Source organism: Pieris brassicae, chromosome Z, assembly GCF_905147105.1.
Source record: "Pieris brassicae chromosome Z, ilPieBrab1.1, whole genome shotgun sequence".
Classification (NCBI taxonomy): domain Eukaryota; kingdom Metazoa; phylum Arthropoda; class Insecta; order Lepidoptera; family Pieridae; genus Pieris; species Pieris brassicae.
Genome location: NC_059680.1, coordinates 10,252,575 through 10,276,230, shown reverse-complemented (window position 1 = coordinate 10,276,230; position 23,656 = coordinate 10,252,575). Strand labels below are relative to the sequence as shown.

At 33.3% G+C, this 23,656-nt stretch overlaps 1 protein-coding gene across 3 annotated transcripts in view; it reads right to left on the bottom strand.

Moving 5' to 3' along the window:
• Positions 1-228: 228 nt before the first annotated feature.
• The window catches only part of LOC123718959 (homeobox protein caupolican), a 40,832-nt gene continuing 17,404 nt past the window's right edge, over positions 229-23,656 (bottom strand). For 2 of the 3 annotated variants that reach the window (XM_045675980.1, XM_045675982.1), the window contains exons 3-5: positions 19,859-19,968; positions 2,323-2,624; positions 229-2,099 (exon numbers count right to left, since the gene is read on the bottom strand). In XM_045675980.1, the coding sequence (XP_045531936.1) occupies positions 1,588-2,099; positions 2,323-2,624; positions 19,859-19,968 (924 nt within the window). In that variant the 3' untranslated portion in view covers positions 229-1,587. The remainder of the gene's footprint in view (positions 2,100-2,322; positions 2,625-19,858; positions 19,969-23,656) is intronic. The other variant, XM_045675981.1, reaches the window with a different exon arrangement.

Genomic DNA, 23,656 nt, shown 5'->3' with positions numbered 1-23,656 from the left:
TTAAAGCAAAGTAGTTTAAAATGGAAATAAATGATATCAAAGTTATAATTTGAATGTCGAACCTATTTTATCTGTACCAACTCAAACTGGACTGGACTTAATAAGTTGAACAGAGTGCATATAAATGCGCATTTTTATAATTGCGTTTTTGTTTTGATTTTTGCGTGCTATGTTACGTGTTAGAGGTTACGTCAAACAAGGGATAAAAATAATAAAATATTTTTTATTTTGTGTATTAAATTTTATTGCATCTATTCACACACCTTCTTGTTACGACTTTGAAGCTCACAAAATCCGTCTATAAACAATATTGCTTAAATTAATTTGTGAATGTGTCATGTGATTACGAACAATTAAACATTAAAAACGTAAAACTGTCTAAATTTTAATATTATCACTAACACATAGGAATATTTACTGATTTATCATATTTTTTTTTTCGAATTTTTCACAAATAACTAATCACTATAGTCCGAAAATACGTTCGTTGCACACGCATTTATCTGTTTATTTACATGCGAATCTGGTGATACAGATATTATTGTGTTATCACTCTTAAACATATAAGATTACATATTTACTAATAACAGAGACGTATGTATGTACAAAACTATAGACTCAATTTTGGACTTTCAGTCTCTATAATGTTGGAAATATTTTACACTATATAGAAACAAATGTTTATATCACTATACAACTACTTTATTACATTATACAAGGCCATTAAAGACATTCTTACTGAATAGACACAGTAAAATATATTTAAAATTAAAATAGGATATTTTAACATACGTACGAAAAAAGGAATCTTTGCTTAGGAATTAAGACTGGGACTGTTTTTTTTAAATTAATGACTCTATTTTATGCTACGGCCGTAATTATTTAAATGAATAATGTGCATCAGGAATAGTGGCCCAGCCGCTCCTTCAAACCGATTCCTTAATAAAGTGCAGTTCGCAGAAACGTTTCGTTTTATGTTTAACAAAGACAATGATAGTCGTCTGACTAGAAACAAACAAATCAGATTTGTCAAAATCTGCAATCTGTAGATAATATCGCAAACAAACAGCTATTACTACTGACCTCGTATCAATAAATAAGTATTATAATTCGTATGATAGATGTTTACGAAACTATTACACAATAGAGAAAATTGGACGTAATTAGGCACTAAATATAAGGAGAACATTTTCAAAATAATAATTTACACTCTACATATTAAATAATAGTCTAAAATAGTCACGTCTATCTTGCAGAAACGTTACGCGTATTAATACCTATTTTTATTTAATCACTCCATCTCAACCACCTCCAATAATAACTACAGTAACATTTCGCAAGGTCCAATTGAGTTAGCACCTAGTATTGTCGGTCAGTCGGCGCATTCGCAGCGACGTCAATTGCGAGTTGTCAACCTCACGGCTCGCCTCTGTCCACTATCACAATTCTAAGCTTCTCTACCGGTGCATAAATTATCACGCATATATACGTATGTATATTTATATTGATATTTACAGGTGTACCGCGACACTCACGGGCCGATCGCGTTTATTGTCGGTGCGTCAGGTGTAGACGTGCGGCGAGCGGTCAGGCGCGGGAGGGAGGAGGGGGCTCGGCAAGGGACGACGTGGAGGACGACGACGGGGATGGTGCGGGGGGAGCCGGGGCGGGAGCAGCCAGAGCGAGAGAGCGGGAGTACTCCAGAAGGGCGACATCTGCTGGATGCGTCGGGGGGTAAAGGCCGCGGTACAGCTCCGGTCGGTATGGGTGAGCGAGGCGGGCGGCTGCCGCGGCAGCTGCTGACTGATAGAAGGCAGACGCGGAGGCGGGTGGTGCCGGCACTTCCCCGTCTTTACTTGCCATGTCTGCGAGAGACCATATCCTCGGCTTCGCTGATGCGGGTGTGCTTCCCGGCGGCGCTCTTGATGGCAGATGCTGGAACGCTGGATGTATTGGCCGCTCGTATGGCTCAGGTGATTCTGGACCGCTGTCAGCTCGTGATTCAGACCACTCAGATTCAGTCCGTTGACCCAATAAATCTAACCTTTGCTGTGGCCTATCACCATCTTCGCTCGAACCAGTGCCGGAGTCTTTTCCATCTATAAAAAAAGTGTGGTCAAAGAATGTTTCACTTTTTAAAACTTGTTTTATTAAAACAATTGGTTAAACAGTAAGTTTCAGAGTGATCAAAATTCAAATTTGGTCACAAGCATACATTAAATAATTCTGAAACAAAACACGTCAATAATTTTGAAGAATTTCGCGAATTCTCTATTATTACGATTGCATGAGCCATGTATTTAAATATTCAAGAGTACATACCCAATCCATCCTTTCCGTCGTTGCTTTTGTGGTCATCGTCATCATTGTTATTGTCATCATCATCTACTCTGTTTCGTGGTTCCCACGTCATTTTGTTTTCCTTCTTGAGACGCCGGCGGGCGTTTGCGAACCACGTTGAGACTTGTGTAAGAGTCATCTTCGTAATTATCGCTAACATTATCTTCTCTCCTTTAGTTGGATATGGATTTTTCTTATGCTCGTTGAGCCATGCTTTTAAAGTACTCGTCGTTTCGCGGGTTGCATTTTTCCGCCTTGCTCCATTGAGATCCATTCCATATCTGCTGGCAAAAAATAAATGTTATTAAAGAACATCGTAGTACCTTTATATCTGTATAGTATTTAATCAAAATAGTATTTATTAATGTACACTTATGAACGTCAGTAACGTTATAATACTTCTAAATTTACATTTTCTACCAGTGACGAGAAGAACTGGCTCCGTCACTCTTTTAAATCGCCAATAGTATTTTTTATAAAATGTTTGTAAGGAGTTAATCACATCATGTTCCTGATCACGAATTAGTACGAAAGTATATTATATTTCTTAATAATATTACTACATAAACTTAAAAAACAAAAGGCGAATTACTAGTAATTCTTATAAACAACACCATCCATCAGTAATATAATTTAAAATATTCAAAATAGTATTTCAAAATCAACAAAGTTCCATCTATAAAACCGTGGAAAATATTCTGAGAAACAACACGGAGTAATTCGCAAAGTTTTAAAAGGTGGATACAATCAAGCGTAAATGGCCGAGTCCGATTTGGAAGAGCAGATAAGTTGGTTCGTGACCGCCCCGGCGTAGCCGCCTGCCTCCCGTGGCCGCCCCACCAGTCCAATGAAAGAGCTAGTGTAATAATTGAAATCGAGATAAACCTCTAGCTACTGTGTCGACGTTAGGTTGCAGCTTATCTCCCGAACCGTACGCATTCGCTTGCAGTCCACGCAGTCCCACCTATCTTTATTATGTATTCCTCGTATCTATGTTCTATTAAGATTAATTAACTGCTCTAAGTAAACAAAGCGATAGTACAAGTGAGGATAACAAAGCATTAATTGCCCTTGTTAAAGTTATATCAAAAACAATTTAGTTAAATATATAAAAACATTCGAATAAATTGAGACGTAGTTGATATATCGTTGAAGAAGCGAATAAACGTAAAAGTGTATCCATATGCCACCAATGCAGTTGGTAACTGAGAAGGGTGGAAAATAGGGATGAGTAGTATGGGAAATTAATAAAACTGTCACTTAAATCGCAGAAGTGACGGGCATCGCCCCTGTCTAAGAGGGAAGCAATCGATTCGCTACTTTATCAGATAACACACAGAGCTCCATTTCATTTGACACACCTTGCTAAATAAACACGGTCTCTATTGTAACTCCGTTGTTGACTTAATTCTTCTCGCCCCCAACAGAATGAGATTCTCGTAAATAAATATGAAATGGAATATTATTTTGTTTTGATACCGTTTTCATTAACCCAGCCGACTAGCCTAATTTAATAACGTTTATTCAGCTATTGTCAGCATGAAGCTTCTTGATAATTACACGAAATAAAAGTGCGGATCTTTTGCTCTATTATATAATCAAGTGCAAAAGTTATATTTTAATGACGTCTCCCTGATGAATGAGCTAAACAAGCGCGGAATTGAAGCGATAATACGAAAGTGGAACGACGAAGCTTAGGCATATTCTGCAGACAAAAAAACGTTCATTTATTCACAACGCGCCACTTTCACAGCATCCGCGCTCGCGGGGATGGCAGCGGTTCATTTTTTTATTATTTTTTCCGCCGCAGCGGGTGGTACGCCCCTGCCTTCAATTAAATCCCTATCTCCAGCCACCTCGCGTTTCCTACTTAAACTCATAAAAATGAGATAAACACAAAATTATTGCTACCACCTATCGCTGTTGTTATTAAAACGAATCACGCCCGGGCTTCATTTGAATCCTATTTTTGATAATATCAATTTGAGTTTTATCACAAACGTTTTATGAATGGATTTATTATTTTATCATTGCCTCGTAAAGGTATTTAGTCAAAGATTTTTCGATTTTATTAATTGCAATATATGTACATTATTTTAGTCTTAATTACGCAACACAATATTTTTTATCACTATGAAAGTTGTTGCATTGATAGGAACATAGCTTCCGAATTAGATTTAAAAATATTATAAATAGCTCTGATAAATTAATTTTATCTTCAACATTAAAATTTACAAAATACTTTTAGTGGTATCTTCAAAATTTATATTGGAATTAGGATAGTACAAGTGAGAATTGTATTATTGAGAGAATTACATGTTCTGTATTATAAGGATTCATCGAGTTATTTTTTATCAGGATAGCTTTTTCATTCCAATAGGCTGATTAAACAAAGGCCTTTTGAGTTGCCGCCTTAAAAGGTACAACTACGATCATGTTACAATTTCGAATTTACCAATGACATCGACTTCAAATGCGTACAGCCAGCGACTAGAAACAACAGTTTAGAACCTTCACACCTTACTATAGGGACAAACATGCGTTGCTGACTGTTCGCCTATTTCTTCCACATCAACGAGTTTATCAGTCAAATGATACACCGCCTATGAAATTATAGACGTCTTTTAAATCTTGGTGACAGTTTTGTGTTGAAAATTTATCGGGCATTGTGTAGATGATCGAGTTACGTGTCAACTATCTTGTGTTTCGAGCGAAACCAGAAAAAAATATACTTTATATTTATTACATAATTATTACACAAGCATTATAGTGACTTCGTTTGGGCTCTTTAAAATGTGAAGCTTAAGAATTCTTAGCGGGTTTAGAATATTTTTTATGAAAGGAAAGTAAATGGACTATGGGATATTCTTTCATTTTCATCACTGTTATTGTAAATCTTATTATAAATAAAATTATTCGAGCTGCTAATTAAATCTTGAATCTCTAAAATTAGCTCGTGCAAATAGTCGACGCAGTTTTAAATGCAATATCATGCCAGTACAACAGTTTCAATACTTAACCTCCCTAAAATCGCCACTATAATCATTTGTCCGTTTTGGCCGGCATCCAAATTAAGCCGCTAATAACAAAATACAAAACAACAGTACTGCTACAACTCGTACAACCACGAAACAAGCTCTGTACAAAGAGTAAATAACGCTAGAACATTGCCTTTCGCTACAAATAAATAACAGAGTTCATAAAACCTCTGTCCGATAAAGCTAATTATTCGTCGTAGCAATTTACGAATGGACTCACGCAACGACCAATCTGAGGTTATGGTAGTTTTAAAAAGTCCGTATACAGGTACTAAATATTGTTGGGTAGATATGCTGGTTGGGGAGCGGCACGCCAAAAATACATTACGAAGCTCACAACGCGCTATTAAGGCCTACCGCACGCATTCACGTCGCGATAACCGTCCTGGGCGTATGATATCAGGGGACTAATTGGCCGGTCACGTGTATAAAAACCCCTAATAGAAACAGTAAAGGGATGCCTGTAATACGAAACAAGCAGTAATAACCTGGAATTTCGGACTAAACGCCATTCGGCAAGATAACCTTGGTGCGAAGGGCGTTCTACGGGGCTGACGGCTGGGCGGTGCGCGATGACAAGCCGAGCGTGAAAACCATCAGCCATCTTTGTTTTTGCTTAGGGGGCTGATACCCTTTTGAGGGACGAAATTTTCAGAAATATTTTTTACATATTTTACATGTTTTATATAACTTAACAATCGTGTAATTTTATTAAAACAGCGATCGTTAAAAAATTACGAGTTGTAGCAATTTGCTTAAATCATTTAGATAACTCCGTGTGGTGGATTCGTGATCAATAAACTCAAATGATACTCAACGATTTATTATAAAAATATCAATATGTTCTTGTTAGTTCGATTGGCTTACGAAAACAAGGCATAAATTATAACTATTGGTTTTATCAGTGGCAAATTATTTTTCTGTTTCACTTGAGTCTTGACCCCTACTTACGTAGTTGATAAGACAGTTTATTGCAACTCGGGCGAGTTTTAATTAATTTAACAATAATAATACAGTAGTGGCGTTCGCTGTAGGTCCGAACTCCGATAATAACGGTTGGTTCACATTGTTCCGAGCCTTTCCTTGTTAGAAAGTACTCTCACGGTCACTAGGTACATGTGTCAAATTTTATTATTATTTTCAACATTTAAAGATTATCTGGAACATTTTAAATTAACTGTTATTTCAGATGCTTTATTAAAGTTAATTCTACGGAATTCTAGAATTAATTAGGTGATTAATTTTAGGTGTCAATGTGATTTTAATATAGGCAAAATGTATGTGAAATATAAAAATTTAAGAACAATTAAACTTATAATATCTTAACTTTGCTATCAAATAATTATTATTGAACTTCAGTAAGACAAAAAGAATCTGTCACAAAACGTATAAACGTGTAAAAATATGAAATAGTATTGGTTACATAGCGTCTATGATTTGATAATATTCTATAAAAGCTTTTAAGTCCATATAAATGGAGAACGAAATTTGTGTACCTCCCAGAAGTTATCAATTCTCACTAGATATGTCAACAATTTCTGTTTATCACGCATCACTCAACAGTTTATTGAAGTAGTCTATATCTAAGACGTCATTTGTGTCGATGCACGTAAGTATCTCGTACGAGAAAAAAAAATTTTTCTCTTCACTAAATAATAATCAATGCCTGACTTACAAGTCATAAGGAATTATCACTTTTACCTAATTAACAAATTAATATATTAAACAATTAACCAAGATCACTCAGGTCTGTACTCACTATAATGGATAAACTAAATCGATTACTTCCAAAATAAATAATCAATGAAACATATTAAGGGTGTAGTTCAACCCCAATGTATGTATGTACATAGTACCCTTAAGCATCTTACTGTTAAGCGAAGATTACGTTGAAGACAACGCGCAGTTCCGTCTTAGTTCAGTCGCTGTACACTGTATTGTTAAAGACCTCACAAGACGTGTATGTAGACTCGAAAATTAAGTGTCGCGCCCGCGGCTCACTTATCTTAGGTCACAGTTTATTACTCACATGTTATACAGAGAACATTCAATTTTATGAACTTGGGAGGCCAGTTTCGCAATCATATTTGTAACTATCGTTGTACAAGTTTTTATTAGTTTGATAATAGGAATTAATTTTGTGTAGTATTTTGTAGCGTCTTGTAATAACATTCAGACCTTGAGCTATATAATGAATATATGGTTTATTATTACAACAATCAGTTATACATCAATTAAGCTATAAAATACTTGTCACTGTATGTCGAGTTTAAAATATATTAAATATTGAACAGTGATCAAGCTTTAGTGCTTTAGGTAACCGTATAATATATAAATTAAATTCGATATGACATTTTTTTACGTCCATGTATAGATGAAAAATTTGACGTCGTCAAAAATTTACTTTAAAAAAATAAATCTACAAATCGTGTGACCAGTTCAGATAACAATTGACAGAATTCGGTTCAAAATAATATCATTATATTTAGGTAAGTCGGTCAACGTCGCCGAAGATAAATCAATTAGTGTTTTAATCTATTATCTGTATTCCTATTTAGATGACCTCTTCCTGACTCAATGCATTAATTTGGCTCAATTTGGGAAATTAATTTCAAATAACTTGGATAACGAATTTAGAAGTTTCTTATTTGTTATTCATTAATATTTGTTGACGATATAGGTCATAATAATGTATGGTAGTGTGTGTGTATTGACAAAGTATAAAACAATATTCTTTCTCTCTATAATGTTTGTGAGCTATTTTAGTTATTTATTAAATGGTTTTTATAGCTGAAACGCAAATTATCCTTATCTCAGAAGTTCTTTATTGTTGCTAGGTAATACTACAAGATTTGTTCAGTGAGATAAAACGCTGGTATGTCATACTAGTCAGGTGTATCTGTAGAATACGAATGCCGTGTACTAATTCGTAGTTTGTCAGAACAACGAAGGTATTATGTACACGAGACCACATGCAAGCAATACTACATATGTTTACAGAGCCGTGCTCGACATATAGGGATTAGATTACCTGCAAAGTGTTGTTCTATGCATAGTCCCTTTACCATATGAATATCTTGTATGTGCAATACAATGTGTTTTTTCTATAGTAAACGTTTTTAGAAAACGAAAGCGCAATCGTCAGGACTGTTTTAAGTAATATATTTAAATCATAAACTAAACACTTTAATAATCAGTATTGATATTTTTACGTTTACTTTTTTGAAATCATTAGGCTTATTACATAATTAATTAATTCCGTAAGAGGTCAGCAGGGATTCTATATAATTAAAATAAATTTTATATTTATCATTAACTCAACAGTGGACAAGCCTTGGACGATTTCTGTAGCTGTTTTCTTTTTTAATTTTATTATTATATCTGCTCTATGTGCCACAGGCTATATTTGGGTCCAAGCCTAATATCAATACTTTATAAGACGATTATTTTAGGTGGATGACTCCTATTGCATTTGACGTACTAGAGGTATATGTGTACAAACACGTGTTTGAGCCTAGAACTATGCAGGTTTTTGAACCTATGCAAGCGACAGCCACAATATATAAGAAAATATGCTAAACACTGCTCTTATATACCGAGGCCTGCCCATACACACTACAGACATGCGGTCGAGCACAAGCTTATGTAATTACACCGGTAAACCGTATGGTTTACCTAACTTGGATGACTGAATCTTACCAAGACGCCATTTGGAAAAGATGCATTGGTACACAGCCGTGAACACGCAGGAGAGTCGTTTTTTTATATAAGAGGGGGTAAACGAAGAAGGAGGTTCCTTTCCTGAAGGAGCGTAAGTCAAATTGGTTCAGAAATACTTCAGTAGGCAGCTGGTAATGCATAGTGCCTGCCTTAAAAACTCTCAGTTGTAGAACGAAAACACTACTCTGTGTTACCAGTCTTGTTTAATATCCAACAATATGACGAATCCTATTCAAGCCGCTGACCGATAGGAAAAAGGGAAGAGGAAGCGAGCAATGCGTCTAGAATGAAATTAGCCGGTCGATTACTTCAAGCTGGTTGTGGTTTACTAATGGCACGCGCGCGCTCACTGCATACGACTGTCTTCATTGATATGCCATAGCGCGCACTCTTTATTGTTCCATACTTCGGTAATACACAGGAGGACTGGCAGTTTGAGCTGTAAATCGCTGTCTGTACACGTATTCTCTAACTGGCAACGTTTAGGGCTGCCCATTACGTTTGCACTATGATTGTTGTATGAAAGTTGTTGATGTATTTTGTCTAGTCTTGTTCATTGATTTTTTCGTCTTCGTTAACACTCCGTTGCAACATAGAATGATTTTCGAGGACATTGCAAGGAGATTGTCATAAACAAAATGACTGGGTATATACTTGCTGTAGATTATAAATGAAAAAACGGCGGAAATCGGAGTCTAAATAAAGGTCCTTAAAAATGAGAACAAAATTTCGAAATTATATCTATAAGGCGGTAATAGTTACACGTGATATGTGTAGATGAATTAACAGAATTCACAACATTTTACGAGTAACGTATATTTAAATATTTATATAGTATAGTATATATATAAGATAATAATGTTGTATTCCGTTGTATCACTAAACCGTGGAACTTAAATTAAATTATAAGAGTCTAGAAAGTTTATACATTTCATTATCATTGTGGACGGTGACCATAAGACCGGTGTCTTGTTGGCCAGAGGTGATGTCATGTCCGCCGGCCACACAAAACGTGAGACTACGTGAGCAACTTGACCACGTACGGTGATCTAAATGACGCATTATGTAATTGCTTGATTTCTAGATACACGCGGTATGATTAAAGTGACGGAACCTATTTCCGTATTCGAAATATGAAAATGCTTTTTACTTGACTTTAAGCTATATAAAGCATTTTTTATTATGTTGTTGTGTGCTAATTGTTCGGCGGTTATATTTGGAACAAATAGTAAAGTTTATTTATAAAAATAACAAAAGTATTACTGGAATATCGTACCAAATCTTTTTATATAGTAATTTTCACCAAACAAATATATTTTTTTTCTTTTGCAATAGGTGTATTCTACGTAATTAAGAGATTTTCCCAAAGCTGCATTAAAACTGCACGAATTTAAAACAAAATCGTAAATTAAAAATAAAGGAAAACTTACAGAGTGATAAAAATGCCAAAATTTCCACAAGAATTCAATTTATAATCCAAAACGACAAACACACAATCCCACCTATCTTTAATTTCCTACCCTATTACAAGAACATTCCTCTTTTAAAGAACTGCTAAATTAATTTAACAAATTTAACTTCCAAATGAAAATACTTGAATGAAACCAAAAAAGCAAATCAATCGACGAATTAGCAATCGCTCTCATTACAACGCAACTAAAAGATTATTTAATTATTTCTGCAAACAATCGCGCGTATTGGGAAGTTATAACCATTAAGAGAAAACAATCGCAATTTCTTCCTGTCGTAAATAAACTTCGGAATGAGTAATGATTACTTTGTGTGCACGATATCGGGCGGAGGCCAAATAGATTGATACGTGCGTCGCATCCTGACTCTAGGCTCTAGCGCGAGCTTTCACCGAAACTCACCCTTGATCCAACGGCATTGAGTCGATGTTCCCATGTACACTAAATAGATAATTTTTAGTTGTTCTTCGACGAAATTCGTCTGGATTGTCGCGTAAGTTGAATTTTCCGTTTGTAATTATGCCGCTGAAGAGCGGAAGTGTATTACACTTTGTACACTGATCACGCACTACAAGAAGCTAACGGGTGGTAGCTGTTTATGGCGTTCGGCGCGACTGTACCGCAAGGGAGAATTATTATACAATAGAGAAAAAAATTTCATATGCAATATGTAACACTTTCACATAAGATTGTCCGGAACGATATTTTTTTCCTTCATTGAAAATCTTTTTAAGTTTCAATAGAATACCTTACATAGACGGCCACCACACTACCACACTACACTACTATAGTCTATTAAGGCCTGCAAAGCCCTAACCGATACCTCGTACCACACCTATACTCAGCTTGTCTCAGTGAATTTGACATGTTGGGACACATAATTGTCTTTACCTGGTCAGACGAATGGATAGGCGAACTACCCCAACTTCTCTTACCATTTCTCCTCCCTAACATTATCAGCTTGTCGGCATGTATAGTTTCTATACATACAGAAATTAGTCACATATCCGCATTACAGGCTTCTTTACATTACATTTTACCAGAAAATCTATGCAGCGATTTTATTATCTTTCTGGAACTTCTATAAAAAACTCCACCCTCCCTTCAAGTAATATATCATTATTTCTATGCAAGGTATCACCTATAGATAAATAGTTGGCTACACAAAAAACAAGTCCAGTGTGAAATTTGCGCATATTCCTCTATCGGATGTCTAATTAATATGGTGTTGATAAGGTAATCTTTAGAATTGTAACACGGTAGTAATAGAGCGTAACATTGGCAGTAATTAGAATATTACAAGCCAGTTCTAGGTGAATATTTAAATTTGTTAAAGTAAAAAAAATATTGGTATTTTCAAAAAGCCAGCTTACATGAGTAAAAGCTTTCTACGAATCATAAGTGACTTCACTATAAGTCCAGAAACGTGAATGGCATTGACATTTACGTATGTCGTTGGATGATCGTAGATTCGGGAATGTCGAGTTGAAACTATTTCGTGAAAACTCTGAACGCAAGGTTTAAATTCAAATTTTTCGGCAGCTTCAATAACACGCTTGGACATTAGTGTGCTATATATATAAATTTAATTAGAATATATAATTTAGGAAGCATTATTATACAATGACAATCCTTGACCTTAACTTTGGACTACATCGATTTAATTACCGGTAACATTTGTTATTTAACGCTAACAATGTATATTTTGATGCGGAGTAAATGAACAAACGTAGACCTTTTTGAGTGCTTTGTAACTACTTCTGATGACTTTTATTTCTAGGAAGTGTTGCTCGTCGGTTATTTACGAATGGCAATTATTATGACTAGCCGTAATTTTTTGTATAGAACTATTACACGGGCACAATGCCAGAGAGCTCGCGAGTCCGTACCCGGCTGGTTGGTACCCCAAGTCGAATAGGTTCGGAAATACTTTAGTGGGCAGCTGGTAATCTCTTCGAGTGGTTTTATGTATGCTACTTAAAACGTCTGTTTTGTGAGTAAAACAATATAAACAAAATATTAGTGTCGGGTTTGTGAGTGTGTGTATGTTAATATTTAATTTATAGCATTTTGGTTGTAAAACTGTGAAATTGTAGTTGCATTAACAGATCTTGTTAAACGGCTAATTGTTCGAAAAACTATTTACAATGATTATATGTTGCTTGATCACCCATTACGTACGCAAAATGTAATTACATGGATTATGGAAACTGGCTTTACAAGTGTATTGAAAAAAATGCCAAGTACGTACAAGCTCCGTTTTAAATTGGTTCCGTAACCAATCAACTTTTAAAAGAAATTATACTTGGACTTAATCAAAGTCCAAGTGTATGGACGCTTAGTGTATCCGTTAATATTTTTCAGTTTAAAATGAGTATATCAGTTAGTGAAAATACTATTACTATACTAATCCCTCAAAAGAATTTACATAGAGGAAATAAGGAATAATATAACAGCTTCTGAGACAGTCTTAAAAGCTTTCATCAAACTTTAATTTGGCATAGTAATGTTAATATATTAAAAAAAAATATCATATTAAAAAAAAATGTTAAGTGAAACCGCCGCCCATGGACACCCTCATTGCTAGGAATCTCGCAAGTGCGTAGCCGGCCTTTATTCTATTTATAAGTCACATTTTGTTAGTCACAAGTCTCGATTGTCGCACTTCTCTCTTACAAATACATACTATTTTCTTGACGGTATCGTGAAACAGTTAAGTCTTTAATTTGTTCATATCTACATTTTGCAAAAGCAGGTGTTCTGCACATTAGGTATGTTGTTGGTTTTTATGACAATTACCGCATTTTATTTACGATACTGACATAATATTGACATTTCTTTCTTAGCTAATGACAGTCTAAGTTTAGCCAATAAAAACAGATAACTCGACGGAGGGTTCGATTTTTAAAAACTATATTAAGAAGCGTTTAATAAAAGATTTAAGTTGGCGCCTGGTTGACAGTACTGGTGACACCAGAGTTGTTGGTTTCTTCAACGAATAAGTATCGCAATACAGTAAGGAAATGCTCCAGAGCGCTACACTCGGCAGATAAAAAATTGTCTAAATTTGTTTTCATTTTCTTTATATCAATTTTTAATAACTATTATTATTGTTATTATGTAGGTTAAGCCTTGACTTGTTTAACTTATCGCGGAATATGCTTAAGAGTATTAAGACAGCGCTAAATAACTTGCATCATGAGCATACACACTCTCACATACATATTGACACCATCACACTACCATTTACATATCAATTTAGTTAAACTTAGTTTATGTATTTAATCTGATTTTATTGATTTTTGCCTACCTTCGTAAATGAGTGAACTTATATTATTCCATATTTGGTATAATTGCTTTTTTCTTATATACAATTTCTGTAGGCGAAAGTAAATTAAAAAAAATATAGTATATTTACAAAATTTAATAAATAGTGTGTTTTGAGTATGATAGGTAGAGTAATAATAATTAATGAAATGATGACCAGAAAGATGGAGCTGAGAAAACAAGAATGTTTAATATTGGTAAGGCTATATACATTAATATTTAATAACAGCTATTATTAAAAAAAACCTGTAGCTCTACAACTTTTTAAGTCTGGGGCTCAGACTTTTGTATCTGTTTCGTCATAATTTTTCCTCACGATATTTCACGATACTAGCGCACTTACCCCCCAACACACTATCAAAAGTGCTAATAAATTATTTACTCATAAAATTTAGTAGTTGGTTATTAGATTAGTAAAAAACTAATTATACAAAAATAAAAGGTTTAAAGGTGTTAGATAAGATACACCTGCGTTGTATGATCACCTTATTTAATTATTAATACCTTGTCCCATAGAAAGAAGTAACGAAAGGTCTAGGAGACTTGCAACTCTACCATCAGTTATGCACCACGGAATAGACGAAAACTTATGTTATAACTGGTCGCACCTTCTTTAAAATGTGTCTACATGAATGACTCTTAAAAAGTACAAAGGCCTTTACAGTTGTTAATGCCTAAATAGCAGTTTTGACTAACAATATTACCAGCTAGTACAACACCTTCGATAAAAGCCTTCAATAAAAATGCTGTGCGAATTCATTCGTCTAGAACATAAGTTTATATACAAGGGTGTTAATGTACTTGGAGACTATTAGAATGGTAATGTCGGAACTCTCTTGCAGCTGAGCGAAGTTATGACACCTGCGCATGCGACTTGTAGTTCAGTCAAGTGTCTCGCATGGGTAATATTAAGTGTGAAAGTCGGACTCCCGTACGTTAAAAGTTTATTGACATACAGGAGCCATAGTTCCCGCTAAGTCTTAATAGCTGATGTATTATTGCTTAAGGCCTTAAAGTAACAATTATAATGATTTGCATTTACGTTTTAGATATATAAATTAAATATCAACAATTAAGTTCAATATTATATTAATTATGAAATTATCTATTTGTTTAATTAATTATACCCATTGGTATTATCGTGCTTACTTTATAAGTGTCATTTAATAAATAATGTTATTTAATTGGAAAATACCGAATTATTATGAATCTTCAAAATAAAATATTTTTATTGTGGAATATAAGATACAGGTATCACTTATTCCACCTCATTAAATTTGAATCAGTAGACATCCCTACTCATCGGTAAAGAAGACAGAGGGTGTAAGCCGAGAGAAAAGGCCGGCGTAAAAAATTTTCGGTACTGTTTGAAAATAGCAAATCATCAAACAACATTTATTTTAAAACAAATATAGCAAATTAATAAGAAGTAGACTGTCTAGCAGTAGTGCCCAGCCCTTTTATCAACTAGATAATCGTTAACTTTATAGTAAGCCTTTTTACACAGCTTTATCTCTATCATGTTTGACACAATTCTAACACACTTTTGAAAGAAAATTATGTTTGGCCTACGTAATTATTTAATTTGCAAGCTGATGTTTACGTGTGTTTTATAAAAAAACATGTTTATAACACTAAATAATTCTAAGTAATAATGCATAGTGTATAAATTCTTTTAAAAGTTATTTTACTGTAAACTGTTATTTACATAACATCTTACTTCGTTGAACTCACGTTGCAAGGCAATTAAAAACATATAAATCATGTTTCGCCCACGCGTTTATACGCTCACTAGAAATAATTTAATGTTTATTACCCATACTCAGAGTTCATTAACGGTTACTTAAACAAATCAAGTTTTAAGTTCACAAGAAAACCGATAAATGATGGTTAAAATAAATTCATAAAAAAATAATTCAATTGTATTCAAACTAAAGTAATAAGATTTATATTCTTTTTAGTACAATTCAAGAGAAAGAGTTATAACTCTATTTATATATAATATATAATAGTTCATATCTTATTTTATCATTTTTACACCAAATATAAAATTTTCGTAGAGTAGGCAAGGTAATTGTAATTAACAATTCGATATGGGTGGAAATGTGCCAAAGTTAACCAAACTATTGCTAACCATTAATATTCTTTCATACAACTTCGAATTTCATTAAAACAAACACGGCTGTTCTGCCGACATATATTAATGACTGCTCCGTAATAGAAAAATCATGTTAAAATTGATATAAATTGCTAATTATAACAACACAGTCTCGGCTGGGTGGGTTTTAGGTAAAAATAAACTCTACTTGAATTCCTGACTATAATTAAAGGTGGCAAAAAGTTCACGATAGAGGCGCTAAGATTAATAATTCAATTGAATGTTCATATATTGTATTTTTTTTCATTACATACAATTGTTATAAGCCTTTTTCTACTTTGGAAAGTGGACAGAAGCGCTGGCAATATTAATAACCCAAAAACACTGGACAGAACAAGAATTTACGTTTGGCTAAATCAGCGACCAAGCTTTATGTTGTGAATTTCGAAAACATACAAGGTCGATTAATTTTTATTATAAGAATAATATAGAGTCGAGCATAAGCGTGTTCACCTTAAATTTTACTCTAAATAAGCAAACACCATTACCGTGAACCGAGCAAAAAAAATTAATTTTAATGTCGAAGAATAAAAATTATTCTTATTAAAGTTCAAATGCTTTTGAAAGTTTTGTTTTACTGTGATGTCAGTAAATAAAGAAAACTATATGAAAACTTGGCGTTCTGTAATTTCGGAAGCCAAGGTTTACTTGCCTCCGCTGCGCCATCAGACCCAGTATGTGGCAGTCTTATACAATAATGTTGGCCAAAAACTATTCTTACTGTTTGGTGTTGTATTTTTCGCCATATACTTGCATTGTTCTCACATCACGTTTGTCTTATTTAATTATAGCCTAAATATAAAGAGAATGACACAGAGACGAAAGAGTACTTTAATTGAAAGAGTGGATTTCGACTGATTTACTTTTTATAAATTAATTATTATTCATATATTGTTACAATATATCTTCATACATTTTATTTATGCCTTTTATCAATATAGGATTAGAAATTGTCTAGTTGCTGAAGCATTTGATGGTGTAAAACATATTGTATGCATTCTTGAATTCCATATATTCACAATGCATAAACCTTGACGGTATAGAATGTAAAGTCAGAATAACAAGAAATAAAGTTAGTATGTCGTACTCAATTATAACTTGTTGGACAACAAGTCCAAAGCATGACCAATGGCCGCGATAATATTTGCGATATATTGTTAATTTGCATATTGTACAATTCTGTATTATAATTAAGGTCATGCATAGTGAACGATCGTACTTAATACAAGATTATTAGGACTATCATGTCCAAAACACTTCGTATTTAAACTGGTCAATATTTGTAGTATACAAAATGTTTCCACGGTTTATTAAATGGCTGATCTTTAGTTGTGATATAGAACGCAATGAATATTGATTATTGCCTATCTGTGTAACCCACACAATGATTGACTGTTTTATTAATAAAAATATGATTTTTTTAATATCACATAAGTTTTAGTAGCTATGTTTAGTAATTTTGATAAAAGTAAAACATAAATTATGTCCAAAATATCGTATCAAGATCATAATTTGATATCACGGTACACGTGGGTCACGCCTCTTGGACTGATAAGTCCATTTGATTTCAATAAAAATATTATTGAAATCATTATTCGCTTTATAACTCCCTCAATCTAGTATCGTCATTGTATTGTTTCAATTTTATAAATACGGAAATAGATTCCGTATAAATGTGTATTTATTGTTAGTGTTAGAATCCCGTCTAAGCGACTTTATTTTTTTAAATATTTTGCAAGCCTATGTTATTGTATTATAATTAAGCATTCTGATGGTGACATAATTTTTGCTTTTGAATTTGAATTTCATTCCTTACGAACATTCAATACAAAACTTTTCTTACAGACAAGAAAAGCAGAAACTATAAGAATATATCTACTTTCATACCTTATTGTAACAAGTATCGCATATATATACTGAATTTTATATATAGCTATATCAGCCATGATATTCATCGGCTAGACCGCTACCGACAAACGGCATATCATATCAATTGAATTACTAATTACAAATGAAATAATTGCCTCCACAACGTTTATGAAAATCGATTTAAAGTGCGCTGCGTGATAAGGCGCCATGTTTTATGTAACTTGCCGACAAACAGATATCTAACACACTCATATCATATAAACTCATGTATATAATCGTCACAAGTCACCGCTATCAACATAGATATCTAAATATCGGTACGAAAAACGAAAATCACAAAGGTTTCAGTAATGCTCGCAGATGGAGAGGAACTAAAAATTCGAAACGAAAATGCCGTCAAAGACTAAAGGGAATTGCTCTTTTTGGAATTTCACGTGCATTTGAGTGTGAAGTCCGTCGAGTTAGTTAAAAATTAATTATGCCAGCTCTAAACACCGCCCTCGGCGTGAATTGGGAAATGAATTTTAGATAAGCGGCTCCAATCCGTAATACTTGATAGGCATTATTCGAAGCCTGTTTAGTTTATTTTCGGATATAATCTCCACGGCGCAATTGTGTTCACAGGTCCGAGCTGTAACATCAATAAATTCTAAAATCTTTACACTATGTACAGACGTTTCCCGTTTTGTGTACGGTTTAAACAAAACAATAAAGCGATTTTATAAATAGAATTAACGTATAATAAACTTTATACATGTCAGATTAAAAATATTTTTAAGCCACACAGTCTGCCTATGTAAACGAAGTTAGGCTTCAAGGAGGTAACTTAGGTTACTAAGGAGGAGACTTAGGTTTACAGTATTTTATTCGTTCAAGAACGGAAGAATTTTTTAATGAAACCAAGTTATTCTTCGCGCTGATGTATGATTAATAATCTTAATCTTTCATCAGGCTTGGGCTGATAAGTCAGTCTTAAAACTAAGCAAGTAATGTATAGGTTAAACCAATAAGGCTTAAAGCAAAATTGGGACACTACTATTAACATATATAGATTTTACAATTTTTTTTATGTAACAGGAGGCTGTTGTGTTATCAACATCGTTATCAATCCTACTTTGCCTTTTAGTTTAAGATTTTTTAACTAAGCAATAAGTACACTTAAAATAATTAAATAAGGCGTGGAAGAAGTGTAAAACTACTTACTACATAGACATAAATAATGGAGAAAAATCCAACTTCAACATATTATTAAGTAGACAATGAAAAATGGCACACGAAAATTAGTACGCTCTTTGCTTGAAGTAAATCGAATTGTTTTGGAAATACCTTGAATTGTGCATTGTGGAAGTGCGCCGTAAAAGTGCTTTAATGGATCAGGCGATCGGACCTCGGAGGCTATTTTTAATGAAAAGCTCACGTTTAAACGTGAATCGAGGATTTTTTGACAAATATCTCATTTGTTAGTAATTAAGCGTTCATTGTTCTTTTCAAAGGTTGACTGTCTTACAATGATTTTTGTGTCCAAGGCCCGCTTCCAATATTTAAACAATAGAAATACGCCTTGCAACACACAGTGCACATAAATAACTAGATACATCTTATATGATTTGATTGATATGGCACGAGCAGTGTTGGCTTCGTAGTAGTGGCTTCAGCTTGCGACTTTCATCTCTGAGGTCGTAGGTACGAACCCCGGACCGGAACCAATGGACTTTTTTCTATGCGTGCATTAAACATTCGCTCGAACGGTGTAGGAAATTATCGCGAAGAAACCGGCTTGCCTTAGACCCAAAAAGTCGACAGCGTGCGTCAGGTACAGAAGCTGATCAATTTCTTTCCTATTAGATCAACAAATGATAATGAAACAGATGAAAATTTAAGGCCCGGACCTAAAAAGTTTAAAGTTTCCTTTATAATAAGTTCAATTCAAGACTTACCCATTAAACGGATATCCAGCGAATGCTGCATCGTAAGGATGATATACAGTAGGGTAAGGCCAACTCGCGGCACTGGCTGCCAAGTTTTCTTTCAGCTCAATTCCCGCAGCCTGTTGAGTATAATTACGTTATAAATATGTTTGACTTACAATAGGTGGAGCCATATTTTAACACAGTGTAATTGGTTATTTATCTTAGACATGTGTATATTTATAACTAATTAATTACAGCTATTTTAAATAATTATATAAAATATTCGGAAATAAAAGGCTTTGCAATATTATTTATTAGTAATTACAGCTAAAACAAAATTTCACAGTTAGATAGATACGAATAAATGATATGGTAACGAATACGAATAAATAAATGGTTTAGATTATGAACGTAAATCTATAAATTCGTTAGTTAATACGATTATTAAAACGGTCTTTAAAAATATATTTATAAATAATAAAGTATATAATTATAAATAAGTTATCATCAAAAAATTAGTACAAACGTGCGTTTATAAGACTAAAAAATAATGTTATTTATAAAATTTAAATAGAACTATCCAAAAATCCAATACCAAAATATCTAAACTTTACGAAGGTAGGATGGTACACAGTAGTTTTACCTGCGCGTGCGCACCTCTCTACTGAAGCGCCTATTAAATTCCTTTCCTACACAGAAGCGTAAATCCATTACCAAAATGGACTATCAAATTGATTTTTGATCGATCGTTTCGTTTCTTAACTAATATTATTTAATGGTTAAAGATACGGCATCAATCATTTTGGTTTAGACAAATCTCCCTCGTTCGTTGGTAGGTCGTGACCCTTTAATGACTCTTTAGTTACGCACTGTTTACAAGACGTTAAAGATTGCGAGTAATTTAAGGAATCCTATTTCTATAGCTCAGCGTATGATACAGAATGAAGACTTTCTTTGAATTGTATTCTTGGTCACAAAGTTGGGATATATATTTTATTTTTACATTAGCTTGCAGTGAATGCTATTAGTATGTTAAGTGGCTTCAAAAAAAGCTTACGATTTGATGCGGTTTTTTATATTTATTTACACCATCTAATATGTATTTTAATTATGAATACATAAAATTCAAACAGGTATAAAAGGAGTGTTTTAAACAGGGAGCGAGACAATTATAAAGATTAAATCTTGATCTGTTTTAATTAACATTTTGACACAATTTGACCCAGATACAAATGATTAATTAGGAATATCACGGATTCACTCGATTTATCTATTATTTGATTTGAAATTTGGAAACTGTATGAATTTTTGCCAACATATGATACCTACTGACAAAGAGGTTCGAAATTTATAGTGACATTAAAAATAAGACCAAATATCTTAATGCGGTTAGCCGGGATAAATCTATCAAAAGATTTTGTTGTTCAACAACTTCATTGGTGGCCGAATCGAAAATCCGATAATAAATTTTACTCAAGTACGACAGCGTAATCCATACGCTGTTCTTTGTTAGTTCGACCACTTTGGAATAATTCTTCTTTCTGTTAAATAATCGGGGCTGGGTTGACGCGAATCTGCAGTTAGTTTGATTTATTGGGTATTTTTGCTCGTATTGTTGATTGGTTATGACAACGTTATTCACCACTGTACTTGAACTAACACTGATCTTTCTCCGACGTGTAAGCGAATACGCTTCAGTATAACAGTGTTGTATTATTTATTATTATGTATATGCATTATTTTCGTATGTAAAACACACGGAAGACATAAAAAATGCAGGGATAATAGGCCTGAACGTTTAATTTTTTCGTAAGTCTTTTGTGGACGTCAAAGCAACACGATCAAATAAATGATTATTTTAATCTTAGTTATTAAATGTTTCATTGAGCACGACCAGACCTCATTGACCAAGATCGAAATACACCAGGATATAGACAATAAATTGCTCAAAAATATGGACCAAAATATATTAATAAGTTTTAGATATAATCCGTCAGTCCATAAAATCAGTACGATAGAAATTTAAGCTATATTGAAATATAGATCAATAAAGTATTTCTGAAAAGATTTTATACAACTTCGTTGTATGTTGTATAACTTGTGTTGTAATGCTAACAGTAAAACTCGTGAATTTATAAGCGATTACGAATGTGTCATCAAATTATTTCATTAATGTATTAGAGAGGGTCGAACGAGCTTATAATCCGTTGAATTGTATTTATCACACGAAACCGGGGTGAGTAACCATTATTTGAAAGTTACGAAGTCATTTTTTAATTTAGACCTTGCACTTTGGTTGAGGTTATTTAAGTTTTCTAACACAGAAATGTTATAGTTTGCGAAAAGTTATTTTTAATATTTCTGTAGGTTTGCATATTGCAATATTGTCTGTTTATAGCCTGCTTTATAGCAGGAAAAACACTAAATATAATTGTTTTATGGCTGGAATTTCTGATCTTTTTATATATTTAAAAAAATTACACTGTGTTGATATGACATATTAGGTATTCATATCATTTTAGACTCATAAGCTGCTAACTAGTAACTGAATCATCGTGATTAACTGTTTAAATAATCTTTTTAATTAATTATAACCTCAAAATGTTATAATTATGGTTTTAATTAGCATATCATATAATACGGAATTGGGAAACATTAAAAAGGATCTTAAGTCAACATGACAAGGTTTGATTTTACTCGGTACATTCACTTGCGATATACGCAGTCGTTTTCGTTAATACGTAATTACACAATATTATTCAAGTTTTACTATGTGTCAAATGTTAGATTTTAATACTGCTATATAGCAGTAACACTTATATAGTGTTTAATAATTCAAAATCTGTTAAATATGTTAATCCCTTATTAGAGTCGATTTCTTTGTAATCATATGATTCAATATATATTTAAAAATATATATATAACCATATTTTCATGAAGTGAAGTCCAACAAACTGGCTGGTCCTAGCCGAATTGGTGGCAAATGATAAGGTCAATATTTGAACATATTTATAAACATTTTTATATGCGCTAATTACTAATTGTTTTATCGATATTATTTAAAGTAAATTCTTTCGTCTCCATACTTTTTGGACTCCGTGCGTGAGTGCGTTACAATCTAAGGTTATAAAAAGCCGTAGAAATAAAATGTGAGAATTGAAAAAAATAATGATCGCCCCAACTTAACACTTTCGCCAGATATGATAAATGATCGCATCGTGAATGATTAAATCATCTCACGTTAACCTTTTAACACCTCCAAGTTTTACTACTTCGGGTATTATCAATGGATTCCTCATTCCATTCGTATTGGATATATATTCGTACGTAGAACATTTAAGACATTTATTTCAAGTTATTTTTAAGAATATAAAATACATTTTTTTTTGTTGCTAATATTTTGCAACCATTAAATGTTATATATATAAAGACGTTTATAGGGTAGGACTTACCTTTCCTAAGATAGTTGTAAAAATTTGATTACTACATAAAAAAAACAAATATTGTTAATATAATATTTTCCTTTCTAAGTCCCCATACATAAATTAATGAAACAATTATTACATGATATTTTCGTTAACACTACGCTTTGGAATCTCTAAGCATTAAGATATTAAGCCCAAAGGAGGTAGAAAACTTTTTGTGACTCACGAATATGCATCATCGGATTATGGTTCTAATTTATAAGTATTCCTTATATCTGGATGGGTATTGTTGGATCTACTTAACGCGATGAAGGATGGTCACAAAGTTTCTTACCGAGACTATTTTGACATCGGATCCTAATTATTATAATGCTTTTTATGGAGGCAAAAGGTTTAATCC